Genomic DNA, 16,173 nt, shown 5'->3' on the forward strand with positions numbered 1-16,173 from the left:
TGGTGCAGTTGGTCACAGTTTTAATAAGCAGAACTATTGCCCAACGGCAAATGAGAGCAGGGAAGGAGGAGTGTCCTTCTGCTCCCGTAGCCCCATGGTCCTGCCCTGGCACACCCAAAAGACCAGCTAGCCAGTTGCTGACAAATATCAAGGTGAAAGCACCCCACCTTTTGCGCTGAGAGATTGGGCCCTCCCACGGTCATGCCTTCATCGCTTCCTAAAGATTAGCTCGTTTCTAATCTGAGGAAGGAGTCACTCTACGTAACATCTGATCCCGTGGGGTGGGTGGACCCGGAGACACCAGAATGCCAACATGTGCAAATAGGCCTAACAGTTACACATTACCAAAAGGAAAAACTGAAATGGAACTACTTCTTTGAGTGATTGCTCATACCATTTCCAATTAGGTGTGCACGTGCCGCATGCATGGTTGTCGGAAAGTTTTCCCTTATCAGCTCTCGTTGGGTCAGCTGTGGATCCTCCTGGAGTGGCGCCTTCATGGCGCTCAATATATGACCCTGCTGACTCAACCCCCCTTCAGTTCCTTCTTACTGTCCGTGACGGCTGTTGAACAGTGTTCGCTTGCTCAGCAAGGACTTTCCTTAGCGTTTCTCCCTAGTTAATTGTTCTAGTTACCCATTTTAGTTTACATAGTAAATAGTTTAGTCAGTCAGGTTTGGGAGCAGGATCTATCCCCAGTCCTTAACCCCTTCTTGGGCTCTGGGGCATGCTGCGAGCCCAGGGCTTTAAGCCCTGTGTTGCAAGCAACACAAGCCTATGCCTATTAGTGACCCCCACGACCCTTGCTTAAAGTATCTGGGGAAGGTGCACCAAACTGAGAGGTGCAAAATTTGCAGGGCTTTTCATCCAAGAACTAAAAAGGCGGGAGATTTCCGTATCAAGCAACTTATGGAATCCGCTCTGCATCCCCAGCCTGCTTCAGACCATCAGAACCCGGCACCAAACGTGTCCATATGGAGTGCTCCGGCATCGGTACATGACATGGTGCTGAGGAAGGACTCTAGTACAAGAGATCCTCGGCACCCGTGCTCCCCGGCACCACAGCCAGGAGCAGTGACCCAGCACCACTCAACTTCGCCGGTGCCCCACAAGCGGCATAGGAAGACCGAAAGGGACCATCAGGGGATGCACAGGTGCACCCCAGAATGGACTCGGTGCCAAAATAACACGAGTCAGTGCCATTGACCTCGGTGCCGTGGAGGGGACCATTGGGTATGGTACACAGCGACTCTCTGCAAGGGCAGTGTCAGGTGGAGGAGTCAGAGCCACCTCCCACCCTGGACACTTTTGAAGTCGCCAGACACTTAATCAAAATGATGGCTTCACGACCCCCGGTTCTGAGGGACAAGCCTGCAGTTCCGATACGTCCAGTATCTAGAGGCAAGCTGGCTATGATGCGGCGATCACAGCCCCCGGCTCGGCACCATCCGTGGTATCACTCCCAGTCACTATCATTGCAGTACCACTCCCTGGCACCAAGCTCCGTAATGGTATCTCTGGCACCAGCACAACGCTCCCCCTCTCCAGCACCGAAGGTGGACCCACACCGATCCCTGGCTCTGAGAGCAGACCGGCACCCACCCACAGCACCGGGCCCTCATCCTCAATCGTTAATATATAATAATAATAATAATAATAATAATAGAAGATATACCAATCTCCTAGAACTGGAAGGGACCTTGAAAGGTCATTGAGTCCAGCCCCCTGCCTTCACTAGCAGGACCAATTTTTGCCCCAGATCCCTAAGTGGCTCCCCCCCAAGGATTGAACTCACAACCCTGGGTTTAGCAGGCCAATACTCAAACCACTGAGCTATCCCTGGATACTCGGCACCAGTCTCCGATGCTGAATTCCTGGCATTGGTCTCTGGCGAGGTTTACCCGGCACCGGTCCCCCATCTCATCTGCTCAACACCAGTCTCCTGTGCATGGCCCTTCAGCACCACCTTGGTCATCACGATCAGTATCCACTTCCTTGGACTCTGACAGTGACTCATATTATTCCCGGCACAGTTGGCATAGATCCAAGAGGCAGCAAAGGGAGATGCAGCCGACCTGGCAGCCGCAGTGGCAGCTCCCAGCACAATGGCCCTTTTGAACAACCTGGGCTTCCCATCAGGCCCAGGGCTCCCTTTCATGGGGTTGACCTCAGAACACCGATCACCTCACTCTGCCAGGGACAGATCTACACCTCGGAGATCTGAGGCCACCCTGACCTATCTGCCCCCTGAGGCTCAGGCCACTGCCGAGGTGACTCTGGCACAGGACCAGCTGCAGGGTCAGGCTACAGGCACCTTGATTGTAACTGCCAAAGGGGCAGGTACTGACCAAGAAGAGTTCAGGGATCCAGAGGGACAGGAGGACCTGGTTCCTCTCCTCTGGTCACCTTGTCTTCATCCCCTGAAGAGGCTGTGGCAGGGCTTCCACTTCAGACCCTTGACCACAGGGCGCATCAGGACCTTCTGAAGCAGATTGCCCGCAACATGGGGTTGCAAGCAGAGGAAGTGGTCGATGCTAAGAACCCCATGATAGACATTCTTACTCCTGAAGATCCATCGCAGGTAGCTCTGCCATTAATCAAGACAATTCAGAGCAACATCAAGACTCTGTGGCAGACCCCAGCCTCAATTCTGCCGACCGCTACGGGTGTGGAACGCAAATACTTTGTCTCTTCCAAGGGCTATGACTATCTGCTCTCACACCCACAGCCATGCTGTCTGGTCGTGTCGGCGGTTAACGAGCGACAGGGTCAGCAAGGGCTGGCCTCCAAATCTAAGGAGGCAAAAAGGATGGACCTTTTTGATAGGAAGGTCTATGCCATTGCGAGCCTTCAGCTGAGGATAGCTAACCAGCAAGCTATCCTCAGCAAATATAACTTTGACTCATGAGCCTCCATGCTGAAGTTTAAAGACTTGATCCCTGTAGACTCTAGAGCCAAATTCTCCACCATTTTCAAGAAAGGGAAGGTGGTGGTGCAGACCTCACTGTGGGCATCCCTAGACTCTGCGGAATCAGCCACCTGTACCCTCTCCTCAGGCATAGCCATGAGGAGGGCCTCATGGCTTCAGGGGTCCGGGCTACCCCCAAAAGTGAAGCAAACCCTGCAAGACTTTGCCTTTGAGAGCGCGGGGCTGTTCTCCAAGCAGATAGACTCCATGTTGCACAACTTGAAAGACTCCAGAGCGACCGTGAAGTCATTGGGAATACACACACCGGCCACCCAACGCATGCACTTCAAGTCCCAACCACAACAACAGCATCCATAGTCTCCTTGGCCGAGGCAGGATTTCTATAGACGAAGGGGCAGGAATGGCAGGCACAAGTCTTCCAACCCCACTTCAGGGCAGGGCCACGGCCAGTCCAAACCTTCATCAGACTCTAAACAGGCCTTTTGAAGATGCGACTGAGGACGGTCCACCTGTGTCTCCACCAGATCCTCACCGGTCTTCTGTCCCATCTGTCCCACTTCCACTGTGCTTGGTCCCAAATAACATCAGACCACTGAGTTCTTCGCTCAGTAGAAATGGGATATTCTCTCCCATTCTGCTCCTACCCTTCCTCCCACCCCCCTTCCCCATTCCTCTTCAGGGACCCTTCTCATGAGCAACTTCTTATCCCGGAGGTGCAGTCACTCCTCTCCATAGGGGCAGTGGAGGAGGTTCCTTGGGAGCTAAGGAGCAAGGGATTCTACTCCCCCTATTTCCTAATCCCCAGGTCAAAGGGGGGGTCTCAGAACCATTTTAGACCTGGGAGTGCTCAACCAGTTCATGGTAAAGTTGAAGTTCCGCATGGTCTCCCTGAGCTCTGTTATCTCGTCCTTGGATCCGGAAGACTGGTAATGCTGCTGTCGACTTTCACATAGTGTACTTTCATATAGCCATTTGGCCTGTGCACAGAAGATTTCGTAGATTTGTAGTCGATCACAAACACTATCAGTTCACGGTCCTCCCCTTCGGTTTGTTAACAGCCCCACCAAGTGTTCACCAAGTGCATGTCAGTTGTAGCAGCCTGCCTCCAGAGGAAGAAGGTACAGGTATACCCATACCTAGATGACTGGCTGCTCAAGGGGCATACCAGGGAGCAAGTGGAATCTCAGATCCGCATGGTCAGATCCACTTTCAAGAGGCTGGGACTCCTCCTCAACGTGAACAAGGGCGTTCCCGCCAGAGATCCGATTCCAAGCCATGATAGACATTATCCAAAGCCTCAGGTGGTACCCGACCACCACCGCAAGGGGATGCCTGAGTCTCCTTGGTCACATGGCAGCCTGCACTTATGTGGTCCAGCATGCCAGACTGAGGCTCAGGCCCCTTCAAGTGTGACTCACGTTGGTATACTGCCGAGGACATGACAGGCTGGTCTCGTTAGTGACAGATGCCAGGATATATACTGGAGTCCCTACATTGGTGGTTCAACCCTCAGAAGGTATGCGAAGGTGTCCCCTTCAACAGCTCACAGCCTTCCTTGTCACTAGTAGTGGACGCATCAGCTCTGGGTTGGGGGGTGTCGCAGAACGAGCTCTCCCTCCATATCAATATCAGGGAGCTCAGAGCAGTGTGACTAGCATGCCAAACTTTCCAGTCTCAGCTGCAAGGCCAGCACATGGCAGTGGTGACAGACAACACCACTGCCATGTTTTACATCAACAGGCAGGTTGGAGCCCATTCCTCCCCCCTATGTTGGAAAGCCCTTCAGCTATGGGAGTTCTGCATGGCCCACTCCATTCACCTGGAGACGTCCTATTTCCCAGGAGTGCAGAATGAGCTAACAGATCACCTCAGCAGATTGTTCTGCAACCACGAGTGGTCCATCTGTCCGGATGTCCTTCATTCCATTTTCCAAAGGTTGGGGTTTCCCCAGATCGATCTCTGCCACCTGGAGGAACAGAAAGTGCCCAATGTTCTGCTTCTTCCAGAAACACAGCCCGAGTGGAATCGGAATACGTTCCTGCTACCCTGGGGAGACCGACTCATGTATGCCTTCCCACCAGTCTCACTCCTGTACAAGGTGCTGCTCAAGATCCGCAGAGATGAAGTGCAGGTAATTCTGCTGGCCCTAGCATGGCCCCAATAACACTGGTACACCACGCTTCTGGAGCTGTCAGTGGACACCTCAATCATGTTACCAATCTACCCTGATCTGATCACTCAGGATCACAGTTGCCTTCACCAACCTGACCTCCAGTCCCTCCATCTCATGGCTAGAAGCTTCATGGTTAAACCCCATGGAGCTCCTGTGCTCGGAGACGGTAAGGGAGGTTCTACTCAGCAGCAGGAAACCATCCATCAGGGTCACTTATTTACCCAAGTGGAGGAAGTTCACTTGCTGGCATGTCCAGCAACACACACCTCCACTCCAGGCATCTGTACCATTCATGCTGAAGGATCTTCTGCATCTCAACCAACAAGGCCTAGCAACATCATCCATCAAGGTACACCTTGCGGCCATCTTGGCCTTCCATCCGGGAGAGTCCGGGCGTTCTCTATTTGCTAATCCTATGGTAGGATGTTTCTTTAAGGATCTGGAATGGCTACATCCACAGGTTAGACAGCCTGTTCCTGCACGGGACCTTAACCTGGTCTTCTCCAGACTAATGGGGACCCCATTCGAACTATTGGCGACTTGCTCCCTTCTCTATTTGTCATGGAAGATAGCTTTCCTGGTGGCCATCACATGAGCTAGGACGGTGTTGGAGTTAAAGGCCCTTACCTCTGATCCTCCATACAAAGTCTTCCACAAGGACAAAGTGCAACTAAGACCTCACCCAGACTTTCTTCCTAAAGCAATGTCACAATTCCTTACTAGGCAAGACATTTTTCTACACATCTTTTATCCTAAGCTTCACAACAGTATCCAAGAGCAGAGGCTACACTCACTGGATGTTCGGCAGATGCTAGCATTCTACATTGAGTGCACAAAGCCATTCAGGAAGTCAAACCAGCTGTTCATAGCCGTGGCAGACTGGATGAAAGGTCTCCCGGTCTCATCTCAAAGAATATCTTCCTGGATTACAGCCTGCATCCAAACTTGTTACGAGCTGGCCAAGGTCCCAGCTCCAGCTATTAAGGCACATTCCACAAGGGCACAAGCCTCATCAGCAGTGTTCCTGGCCCAGGCCCTGAATCAAGAAATCGGCAGGGCAGCAACTTGGTCCTCAGTGCATACGTTCGCCTCCCATTATGCCATCATCCAGCATGGCAGAGATGATGCAGCTTTTGGCAGAGTGGTGCTCCAATCCCCACTTCCGGGGAGGAACTTGGGAGTCACCTAATTAGAATCAATATGAGCAATCACTCAAAGAAAAAAAAAACGGTTACTCACCTTCTCATAACTGTTGTTCTTTGAGATGCGTTGCCCATATCCATTCCAAACCCACCCACCTTCCCCTCTGTCGAAGTAACCGATAAGAAGGAACTGAAGGGGTGTCGGGTCAGCGGGGTCATATATTGAGTGCCATGAAGGCACCACTGCAGGAGGTTCCACAGCCAACCTGACAGGCGTTTCTAAGGGAAAAGTTTCCGATGACTGTGCACGTGGCGTGCGCGCACCTAATTGGAATGGACATGAACAACACATCTCGAAGAACAACACTTATGAGAAGGTGAATAACTGTTTTTTATAAGAGTTAGTGGCTAATGTGCAATTAATCCAAACTCCTCCACATAGCCGCTGACTAGCAGATAACCCGCTAAACCAAGCGTCATGAGCACAAAAAGAAGCAGCACCATGGTTATCCAGAAGCTCCTGGGTATGAACTAGAGGGTGAAATCCAAACACAGGAGCAAAATCATATGCCCCCTACCCCAACACACATACATGCTAACTCTTACAGCCACTTTGGAGATGGATCAGCCAATAGGAAGGCCCATTGACTCCATGCATGTTACAACCACCAATCAGGGAAGAGCCATCAGCTTTGTTCCCTCCGCCACAGAGATACCAGTATGCAGCAGGAAAGATCAAAGAGAGGTCCAAGTGCTTTTGTCTTCCTTGCCCTCATCATGTGCTGGCCCAGTCATACTGAAGAGCACCAGATCAACATAAAAACAGCCATACTGGGTCAGACCAAAGGTCCACTTAGCCCAGTATCCTGTCTTCCGACAGTGGCCAATGCCAGGTGCCCCAGAGGCCATGAATAGAACAGGTGATCATCAAGTGATCCATCCCCTGTCTCCCATTCCCAGCTTCTGGCAAACAGTCTAGAGACACCATCCCTGCCCATCCTGGCTAATAGCCATTGATGGACCTATTCTCAAATTAATAGTTATTTTTCTATCATCTTTCTATGCCTTGTGCTGCTCATACTGTGAGACTGAGGCATTACTCATCATCCCTTTGAAAAGAGCTGAAACAAATATCTGAACTCAAACCTGTATTTGATCTCTTCCAGGGGAGTCTCAATGGTTTGATTTTGTACCTTGCATTGTTCTTGTTCCTCTTTTCTTAGCAACTGGTCTTTAATTCTGTTACAAACTGCTTGGGACCACGCAAGTTTCTGCACAGTGGGAAACTCTACAAAGCCAAGAGCAACAAGGAACTGTATGGTTTTCTGTTCAATGATTTCCTCCTGCTGACTCAGATCATAAAGCCTCTTGGTTCCTCTGGTACAGACAAGGTCTTCAGCCCCAAGTCTAATCTGCAGTATAAAATGTATAAAACTGTAAGTACCACTTTTATGGTAGCCAAGCTATTGGTGTTCTAACAGTTCAGGATGGTGGCAGTTCCCCACTTGGAGATGTGGGCAATGGCACTATCTGTTGCTGCATGAGAAAGAAAGAGGTTGTCAAGTACTGTTGGGACTCCAGTCCTGTGTTGCTGGTGCTGGACAGGTTGTAAGCTTGATCTGTATAAAGGAAGGCACTTTTGAGCATCCTATTAGCTGACTTCAAGTATCCCAGCTACAGAAAGAGGGAAGTGATGCAGAGGGCAGTGTGCTGCTTGTGGGAAGGGGGAACTTTGAAACATGCTGTGACTCTCTAACTCAAGTAGAAGCATTCACAGGATCTGGAGGGAGCTGTCTTTGGCAAGAGAAAGGGTGAATGAGACACAAGCCCTTTGAAGAAGGGAGTTTAAAAAGTGGAGAGCTAGAAGGGATATCCTGGGCACAACAAAAACAGTCTGTATTGTGTTGAGCATTCCAGTGTGTTCAAATATAGTGCTGTATTACTCTAGCTTTGCCTAATATTTCACAGCCCATTTTTCTAAATGAGGTACTAGTAAAATTACCCACAGACCCTTCTGGAGATGAGCCCATCTTCCATATCTCCCACATTGATAGAGTCTACACGCTTCGTGCAGAAAGCATAAATGAAAGGTAAGTCACTGCAGCCTCCTCACTGCTGACTGTAAAGATTTTGATGTATATGTTCATGTGCTTGTGCACACGACAATCACCATGAAAATCTTTATAAATGTCTTTGCAAGTAGGTAACATTACCCAGGTGTCTGTAGTATTCCCTGTACTTAGTATGGTGAATGCTGTGGTAATCATAATTATTGGAAAATGGGATATACCCTTCTCTAACTTGACCCAGACCACTAGGGAAATGATTAACAAAGGGAAAACTCAATTTGATGTCATTCTGCTTCAGAGTTAACAAATGAAGGGAGACAAGTGAGGGGGTTTCCACCTCTCCTGATACTTTTGTTTCAGTCTGTCTGTCTGCAAACTCAAGAAGAAATCATTGCATCAGGTCACAAAACATAAGGACTAGAAAAGTAACTTTTGTTAAACAGTGAAAGCCTCAGTCCTGCAGAAGCTGATGGGGGCAATAAGACAAGAGGTGATGTGGTGTGGCCCTGGGTACAGGCTCAGTATGATCCTTGCTTGTAAAGGCATCATTTGTAAAGATTTTAATGCATATAAACCTGGGTAAAGCATCCCTTGCTCCCCAGCAGCCCAAGCAGGGGGTTTTGTGAAGCTGTCACCCTCAGACCCTGGAAAGAGTGGATACCTGACCTCACTCTCTAGCAACCAGCTCTGGTGAATGCATGGAGTTGCAGTGAGTGGGACTCCAGAGGAGTAGGGCACATCCCTTCTCTGTCACCACAGGGCAGGACCTCTGCAGGAAGGGGAGTGGGATAGAAAGGGGGGAGGCAAACGAGGGACTCCTGGAACTCAGAGGGGGACCTCCTAGGAGGGAGAACAGACAGGAATGACATGATATAGAATTGTGATTTCTAGGCTTAAAAATTGTTCATAAAAGTCCATACCACGGCTGGATCACAGTAGTTCTCCTAGGTGTTTTCTGTATCTCCATTTCCATACCATAGAGTAAATTAACAGAGTGGGCCAGATCCTCAGCAGATGAAAATGGATCTAGCTGTATTGACTTTAATAGAACAACATGAGTTTACACTAGTTGGGGATCAGGCCCCATGTTTCACGTAGTGATCCGTCACAACTGTTGCATATTCTGTATTGGAGTGGTTAGTGCAGCCAGCCAATATCTCTGCACTCTGAATATATTTTCTACCAAGTTTGAATGGTACTACCAGCTGAGTGATTTTACACTGTGCAGATGATACAGAAAGCAACGTTTTAACACTTACCATCACTGACATCTAGAGGTTTGGGTTTTTATTAACAGCAACTGAAATACTGGATTAGCATCAGTACCTGATGGATTTGGCCAACAATTTAATCTTTGCTTGTAAATATTTAGAACTGCAAAATCGAGGGTTAAAATCTACACTGGATACATGCCTGGAGCCCCCATTTGCCTACACCACAGACTTTCTTAGATATCATGGTACTGCTCCTGAACTCTGCCCGTAACACCAGCCTTGATGCTCTCTCTGTTTCTTTCTTCCCTCTCTTTTCTCTGTGCATTTTTCCAGGCTAAGTCCCTATGAGTGAAATGACCTCCCCGTCCTGGTTTACAAAGCCACCATCTTCTCCTCTTTAACAGCCCTTCTAAAAAGTCCACAGGCGAGTTTTTCAGCTGGCATAACACAGTGAAGCACCAGTGAAGTCAGCACAGCTACAGTGATTTACACCAGCTGAGCCTGTGGCCCCCAGAGATTTTGTAATGCCCAGTTAGTTTATTGTAGTAATGCAGGAGAAATGGGAGGGAAAAGTTATCCCCAACTCTTGATTTCCCACTGTGTCCTGGCCATTGTGATTCTGCCTTTTAGGCCTTCTTACGTATAGACCTTTACACCTCTGCAGAGTCGCACTGACTCACAGGTGCAGGGCTCCAATATAGCATATACCAGTATAGGCCCAGACCTGTAGATTGTGAGGGCTCTGGAGCAGGGACTGTCTATTTTTGTATGCTGTGTAGTGCTAGAGAGAAGTAAAATAGTAATCATAATGCTGTGGGGTAACTTTTTGTCTTTTCCTTCCGAAGGACTGCCTGGGTTCAGAAAATTAAAGCTGCTTCTGAACTTTACATAGAGACTGAGAAGAAGAAGAGGGAAAAGGCCTACTTAGGTACAATGTGGGGTAGGATGCCTGTAGTCTTTGATGGAAGTGTCGAAAGCCAGGTGCATACTAATGAATTTTGTCCTTCCTCTCCCCCCCCGCCCCTCCTCCCCCGTATCCCTCCATAGTTCGCTCCCAAAGGGCAACAGGCATTGGAAGGTTGATGGTGAACATTGTGGAAGGCATTGAACTAAAACCCTGCAGGTCACATGGTAAGGACCTTACTGATTTTCCTAGAGCATATTATAAAGAAGGACGCTTCCCCTGGATGTTCCTGTCTGTCTAACGCTAAAGAAAATATAGGCCCAAAATGTAGATTTTGTGAAATGAAGCAGTTTTAATGAACCTAATATTCACAGAAACAGTTACTTTCAGGACAGCGAAACTTGGGCTGTTGGCATGTATTTAAGTATTTTTTTACAAACTTTCTTAGTGTCACTCACACAAGACTCGATCCCCCAAGGTGCTGAAATCACAAGGCGCTGAGGGTGCTCTGGATGGGCCCCCAGAGATGCTCTTTGTTTGTTAAAGTAGTGGCAGCCCAGCAGCCTTTTCCTGATTAGATGGTACTGGAAGGTAGGGGGTATTTAGGATATTAAATCCATGCCCATCAAAATGTGATCACACCCCTGCAACTGCTTTATTCCTTTCAGGAAAGAGTAACCCATACTGTGAGGTGACAATGGGCTCTCAGTGTCACATCACCAAGACTATGCAGGACACTCTCAACCCTAAATGGAACTCTAACTGCCAATTCTTTATCAAAGATCTGGAGCAGGATGTACTCTGCATAACCGTGTTTGAGAGGGATCAGTTCTCCCCAGACGGTAAGTAGGAAGCTGCTACACTTCTGGTGATGTTTTCCCTTCTCCCCACTTTTCCATTTATTAGAAGTTACATGGGTGCTTACGTAAACATTTAACAGCATAGAAGCACTCAGTTTATATCTCTGACTTGCCTCTTAGGGTAAGTCTACAGTGCAGTTAAAGCTGTGATTGCAGGTTGGGTGCACATACCCAGACCAGCTTTAATCTGGCTAGCACTGCACAGCTAAAAATAGCAGTGAAGACACAGCACCACAGGCTTCAGCACAGACGGAACAAGCCGGCCTGGAACATTGGGGTACACACTCGTACTGGGGTCTGGGCTGCTGTTTCTTCACTGCTGTGTTTAGCTGTGCTAGCTAGACAAAAGCTAGCATGTGTATGCCTACCTGAGGGCATGTTTAAAGCTACAGCGTTACGGTGGCACAGCTGCAATACTGGAGCTGTGCCGCTGTAGTGTAGACATATCCTTAAGTGGTGCGTTGTCCTGGTGCTGGCCCCTTTTCACTGAACTGAGATGGATTTTACCCTAAAACAATATTTCACCTGGATGATATGTTCTCCCCTTTCACAACTGTTGCCTTCTTTTTTTTTTTTGTGTGTGTGATTTAAGGGTTACATACTTGAAATTACTGATCCCATGAATGATATGGATGATCCAGTCCAATGGTTTAACATTTTTGGTGTTTTGTTTGGCATGTATGATTTTTGGATTGCAATATAAGAATGCACACATTGCCAGACTGGATCATACCTGTGGTCCATCTCATCCTGTATTCTGTTTTTGACAATGCCCAGTACGCTATGCTTCAGAGGAAGGTATAAGAAACTCACAGTAGGCACATGTGGAGTAATCTGTCCCCCAATATTAGAGCTCATCCTGATCACTAGTAGTTAGAAATAGGCTTAAGCTTGGAAGCACAAGGTTTAATATCCCTTCCAAAATGTTTATCATCGTTAACCATGATAAGGCTGGATATTCTTTATATCGATATAGATGTCCAATATTTTAAAAACTTGCTAAATTCTTGGCCTCAATGGATTCCTGTGGCAATGAGTTCCACAGTCTAATTATGCATTGTGTGAAAAAGTATTCACTTGTCAGCTTTGAATTTGTCGCCTTTTAATTTAATTGAATATCCCTTTTGTTTCTTGTACTTTTACCTGATGTTTTTGATTAAAATGTATTCATTAAAAAAACAGATAGATGGAATATAAAAGCAAATTAGAAAAGCCAGTTTTAGATTCAAGAGATTTTAAGGCTTTACCTATATTAGCCATAAAACTATTGTTGAAAGAGGGCATCTTTTCTCCTTATATTCCCAATGCAGATGGAATCTAGTGCCTTCTTTGAAGTAACATTTTGTCAGAAAATAAAGTGGAAAGTGAAAATGTATTTCACTCTGAATATGCTGATCTTTGTGTTTCAGACTTTTTGGGACGAACTGAAATCCGCGTGGCGGACATTAAGAGGGATCAGGGCTCAAAAGGACCAGTTACAAAGTGTCTCCTCCTGCACGAAGTCCCAACAGGAGAGATCGTAGTCCGACTAGATCTGCAATTGTTTGATGAACCTTAGGGGAAAATGCACCAATGTTTCACGTTAATCTGAGTTCACTGCAATAGGTGTCTGCAGAAGCTGTCTAGAAATCCTTATTCCTTTTATATGAAACTACTGCTTGTTCTTCATGTGCAAGGGGGTTATCAAAGCAAACAGGAAAATCTATGTGCCTTGATAATCCTTACTGAAAATTGATTCCCAGTTTTGGGAGCAGATCTCTGTCTCTGCTTGGAACTTCATTATAGTTTTCAGGGTTTCTGAAGTAACATAGTTGTAGCTTGTGCTCCAAGCTGAAAGGTGAACAAACCATGTAGGTTGTTGCACTTACTCCAGTTACTGTAATGTTTAATTTAAATGAAGAGGGCACTGATTGTATGTTTGAAGGCTTTCTGTAAACTTCCCCATAGGAATTGTGTGCCTGTTGCCCCACAAAGTGGTGTATAAACATGACATGAATGAACACTTCCCAGGTAAGAAGATCTCTGATTTTCTTTAGGATTGTTATGGTTGTATTTGAAATGTTGTTGTTTTTAAATATATAAATATATATATATAAAACACAGAAGGTACCATTATTGCACTCTCAAAATAAGGTTTAAAAGAAACATAAACAGCGCACAGGCCTTGTGCTAGCGCTCTCCACAGCAGTGAATTTCACCCTAACAGGGTATCATCATTTCCTGGAGATTTGTAAATGTTTGAACAATATGTGAAGGAGATAGAATGTTGTACTGTACCACTTCTTTACTACTGCTGCTTAATTGTATGAAAGCTGATGGATGATCAAGTCACCAGCTGTGACAAGAAATCACTGCTCTAGCTCAGGAAGCTAATTTCTACCCTGTAGAGTCTAGTTTGCAAAGCAATCAATGGTGACTGGTTATTAAATTGTACTGTGCCTAAACGTATTTGACATCTTGGTTTTGAAATCAGGACAGTAGCATACTGTAGCTCATAAAAGGCGTTCATTGCAAACCAGGTTAATTCCGAGTTTGTTGGCTACATTAGATGTGACCAAAAAAAGAAATAAAATCTTTGTTTGTGATTGTACAGAGTGAGTAACCCCAAAGTAAAAGGGGTCTTGTTGTCATCTTGGGGGCAGGGCAGAGATTGACACACGTAATTCCCCACACATATGTAGGCCCCGATTCAGCAAACCTTCCCTGTTCAGCAAAGAACCTAACTTTACATATGTGCTTATGTCCCATGTACCTTAAGGATATGCTCAGTTGCTTTTCTGAGTTGGGACCTCCAAGGACAATAGAGCCCCATAAGAGAGTAAAGTCCATCATTGTTCTGCTTAGAGTCCTTTTGTTCATTACCTAGGTATCATGCATAAACTGGTATTTTTGTAATGACTTTATTTCAGAATGAGGTGTCAACCCTTTCATTGGCATGTTAATGTTCTTGTGGAGCTTGTTGGTAGGTTTTGATGTTCTTTGCATGTTGTTTTGGTACTAGTTCCGACCTTTCCTGTATAGACGGTGTTCTCTGGAGACCACTAAAAGTCGTCATGATTTCCATTAGGAAATTAGGATATCTTCATAATGGATAGCTAGATGCAGTAGGGTAGTAAGTGTAAACTGTGCTGGGAAATGTCTGTGTTATAATTTCCTTCACGACCACTGTAATGTTTCAAGAAATTGAAAAACAAAATCCTGTATGTTGGAAGGACAATGAAGTTTACATTTCATACTTTAAAAAATCTCTTTATTATTTATTTATTGATGATAGTGTAGAATTTTGTATCAGAAATGACAGACATTCGTATGTATTTTTTGAACAAAACAGAGATACACACTTCAGTTAGAAACTGTCAACTGACCAAGTTTTAGAGGAAGTTTAACTTCAAAGCATGTGTTTGTTTACCACTAACTGGCTGAAAACACAATTAAAAGAACTTTAAGTTTCTATTTTTCAATGTTGTTAAGAAAAATGTTTCAATTAAAATCTGTAAATAGAACTAAACCCGTGGCTTCCTATTTCCATATCAGTACATTTTATTAAATATAATGTATATGAAAATACACATTGTTGTGGTAGGAAAAAAAGTGGAGTAACATTAAATGTCATTATTCTAACCTTTTTACTGCTGTCCTAATTTTAATCACCAGCTGTAAATAAGTTTGTGTTCTAATTCATGATTTACAAAGTAGTTACACTTGCAGGGTCACTTTTAAAGGGCTCTGGTCACCCAGGATGAATTCCAGTGACAAAATTGGAACATCTTGGGTTTAAAGAAAAATCTAAGCTATGAAAGGACCCTAAGAGAGGTACCCAAATTCTGTTGAAATTCAATAAGAGCTGGACACTTAACTTCTATAGGCGTCCATGAAAATGTCAGCCCTAATCTCTAACATGGCTGATCACACCTTATTTTGTAATTGTAACAGATCTGAGAGCTTGTCTGGCTAATATCACTTCTCTCAAATGATAGCGTAATCTTGAGGTACAAGGATGTATGTGTATAATCCTTATTAATGCAAATTGGAGACATATAAAGATGATGATGGGGTGAAGCATGGGGGTTCACCAGCACCTTTCTCCCTTAATCACATGGGCTACAAGAACCTAATCCCAAATCCTTGTGCATCAAGGTTACCAAGTGTCCCTTACAGTGCATCGAGATATCCCTTTTCTTTTTCTCTCCCTATCATGCTCTGGGGTGCAGTTCAGACCACTGAGAGATTGTCACTGTTTATATTATAACCCTGAGTTCCCCAAAATGCTTCTGCTACTTTTGGCTCCCAGCCTGGAACACACACATGTAGCCAGCATATGCTTTGTGCGATATACAGCTGTGATTCAACCACTTAGAATCCAACAGCCAGCCAGCAGTTATCACAGCCACGCTTTTGTCTTTCCCAGACTCGGATAAGATTAGCAGATGACCTCAACAGACCTCCAGTCCCAAACTCCCCCAAAGCCATGCGCTCTGAAATGTTCAGCCCTCTCCTGCAACATTCAGAAGAATAATAGAGTCCACTTTTTCCTTTAAAGAGACAATCCCAAACCACTTGCTAAATTAATTGGCGTTAACATTCACTTTAATTCAAACACAGCATTGCTGGTTTGGATTAACGGTGAAACGAGTTGTCGAACAAAGTACAAGAAATAAAGTTAGAAATAGTTACAAGAAAACACATCTAAAACTTAATCTGGCAAGGTTCAGGCTTTGCTCAAGATGATTTTTCTCACTCCTCTCTACTTCCCACCTTTCTTCTTCCCAGCCATGACTGACTTTCCCTCAGTCAGGACCTTACAAAGAAGTATAAGATGCTGGCTTTGTTTGTCTTCCTAGTTGAAAAATCTTTGCCTAAGCAGGTTTGTCACCTATATTCA

At 45.9% G+C, this 16,173-nt stretch overlaps 1 protein-coding gene across 7 annotated transcripts in view; it reads left to right on the top strand.

The window, feature by feature from the left end:
• Positions 1–15,927, top strand: part of ITSN1 (intersectin 1) — a 218,273-nt gene extending 202,346 nt beyond the window's left edge. For 6 of the 7 annotated variants that reach the window (XM_050929035.1, XM_050929025.1, XM_050929057.1 and 3 more), the window contains 6 exons: positions 7,468–7,680; positions 8,213–8,334; positions 10,373–10,455; positions 10,575–10,658; positions 11,100–11,273; positions 12,701–15,927. In XM_050929035.1, the coding sequence (XP_050784992.1) occupies positions 7,468–7,680; positions 8,213–8,334; positions 10,373–10,455; positions 10,575–10,658; positions 11,100–11,273; positions 12,701–12,849 (825 nt within the window). In that variant the 3' untranslated portion in view covers positions 12,850–15,927. Of the gene's footprint in view, positions 1–7,467; positions 7,681–8,212; positions 8,335–10,372; positions 10,456–10,574; positions 10,659–11,099; positions 11,274–12,700 lie in introns of those variants that run through there. The other variant, XM_050929075.1, reaches the window with a different exon arrangement.
• Positions 15,928–16,173: the final 246 nt, after the last annotated feature.

Source organism: Gopherus flavomarginatus, chromosome 1 (assembly GCF_025201925.1).
Source record: "Gopherus flavomarginatus isolate rGopFla2 chromosome 1, rGopFla2.mat.asm, whole genome shotgun sequence".
Classification (NCBI taxonomy): Eukaryota; Metazoa; Chordata; order Testudines; family Testudinidae; genus Gopherus; species Gopherus flavomarginatus.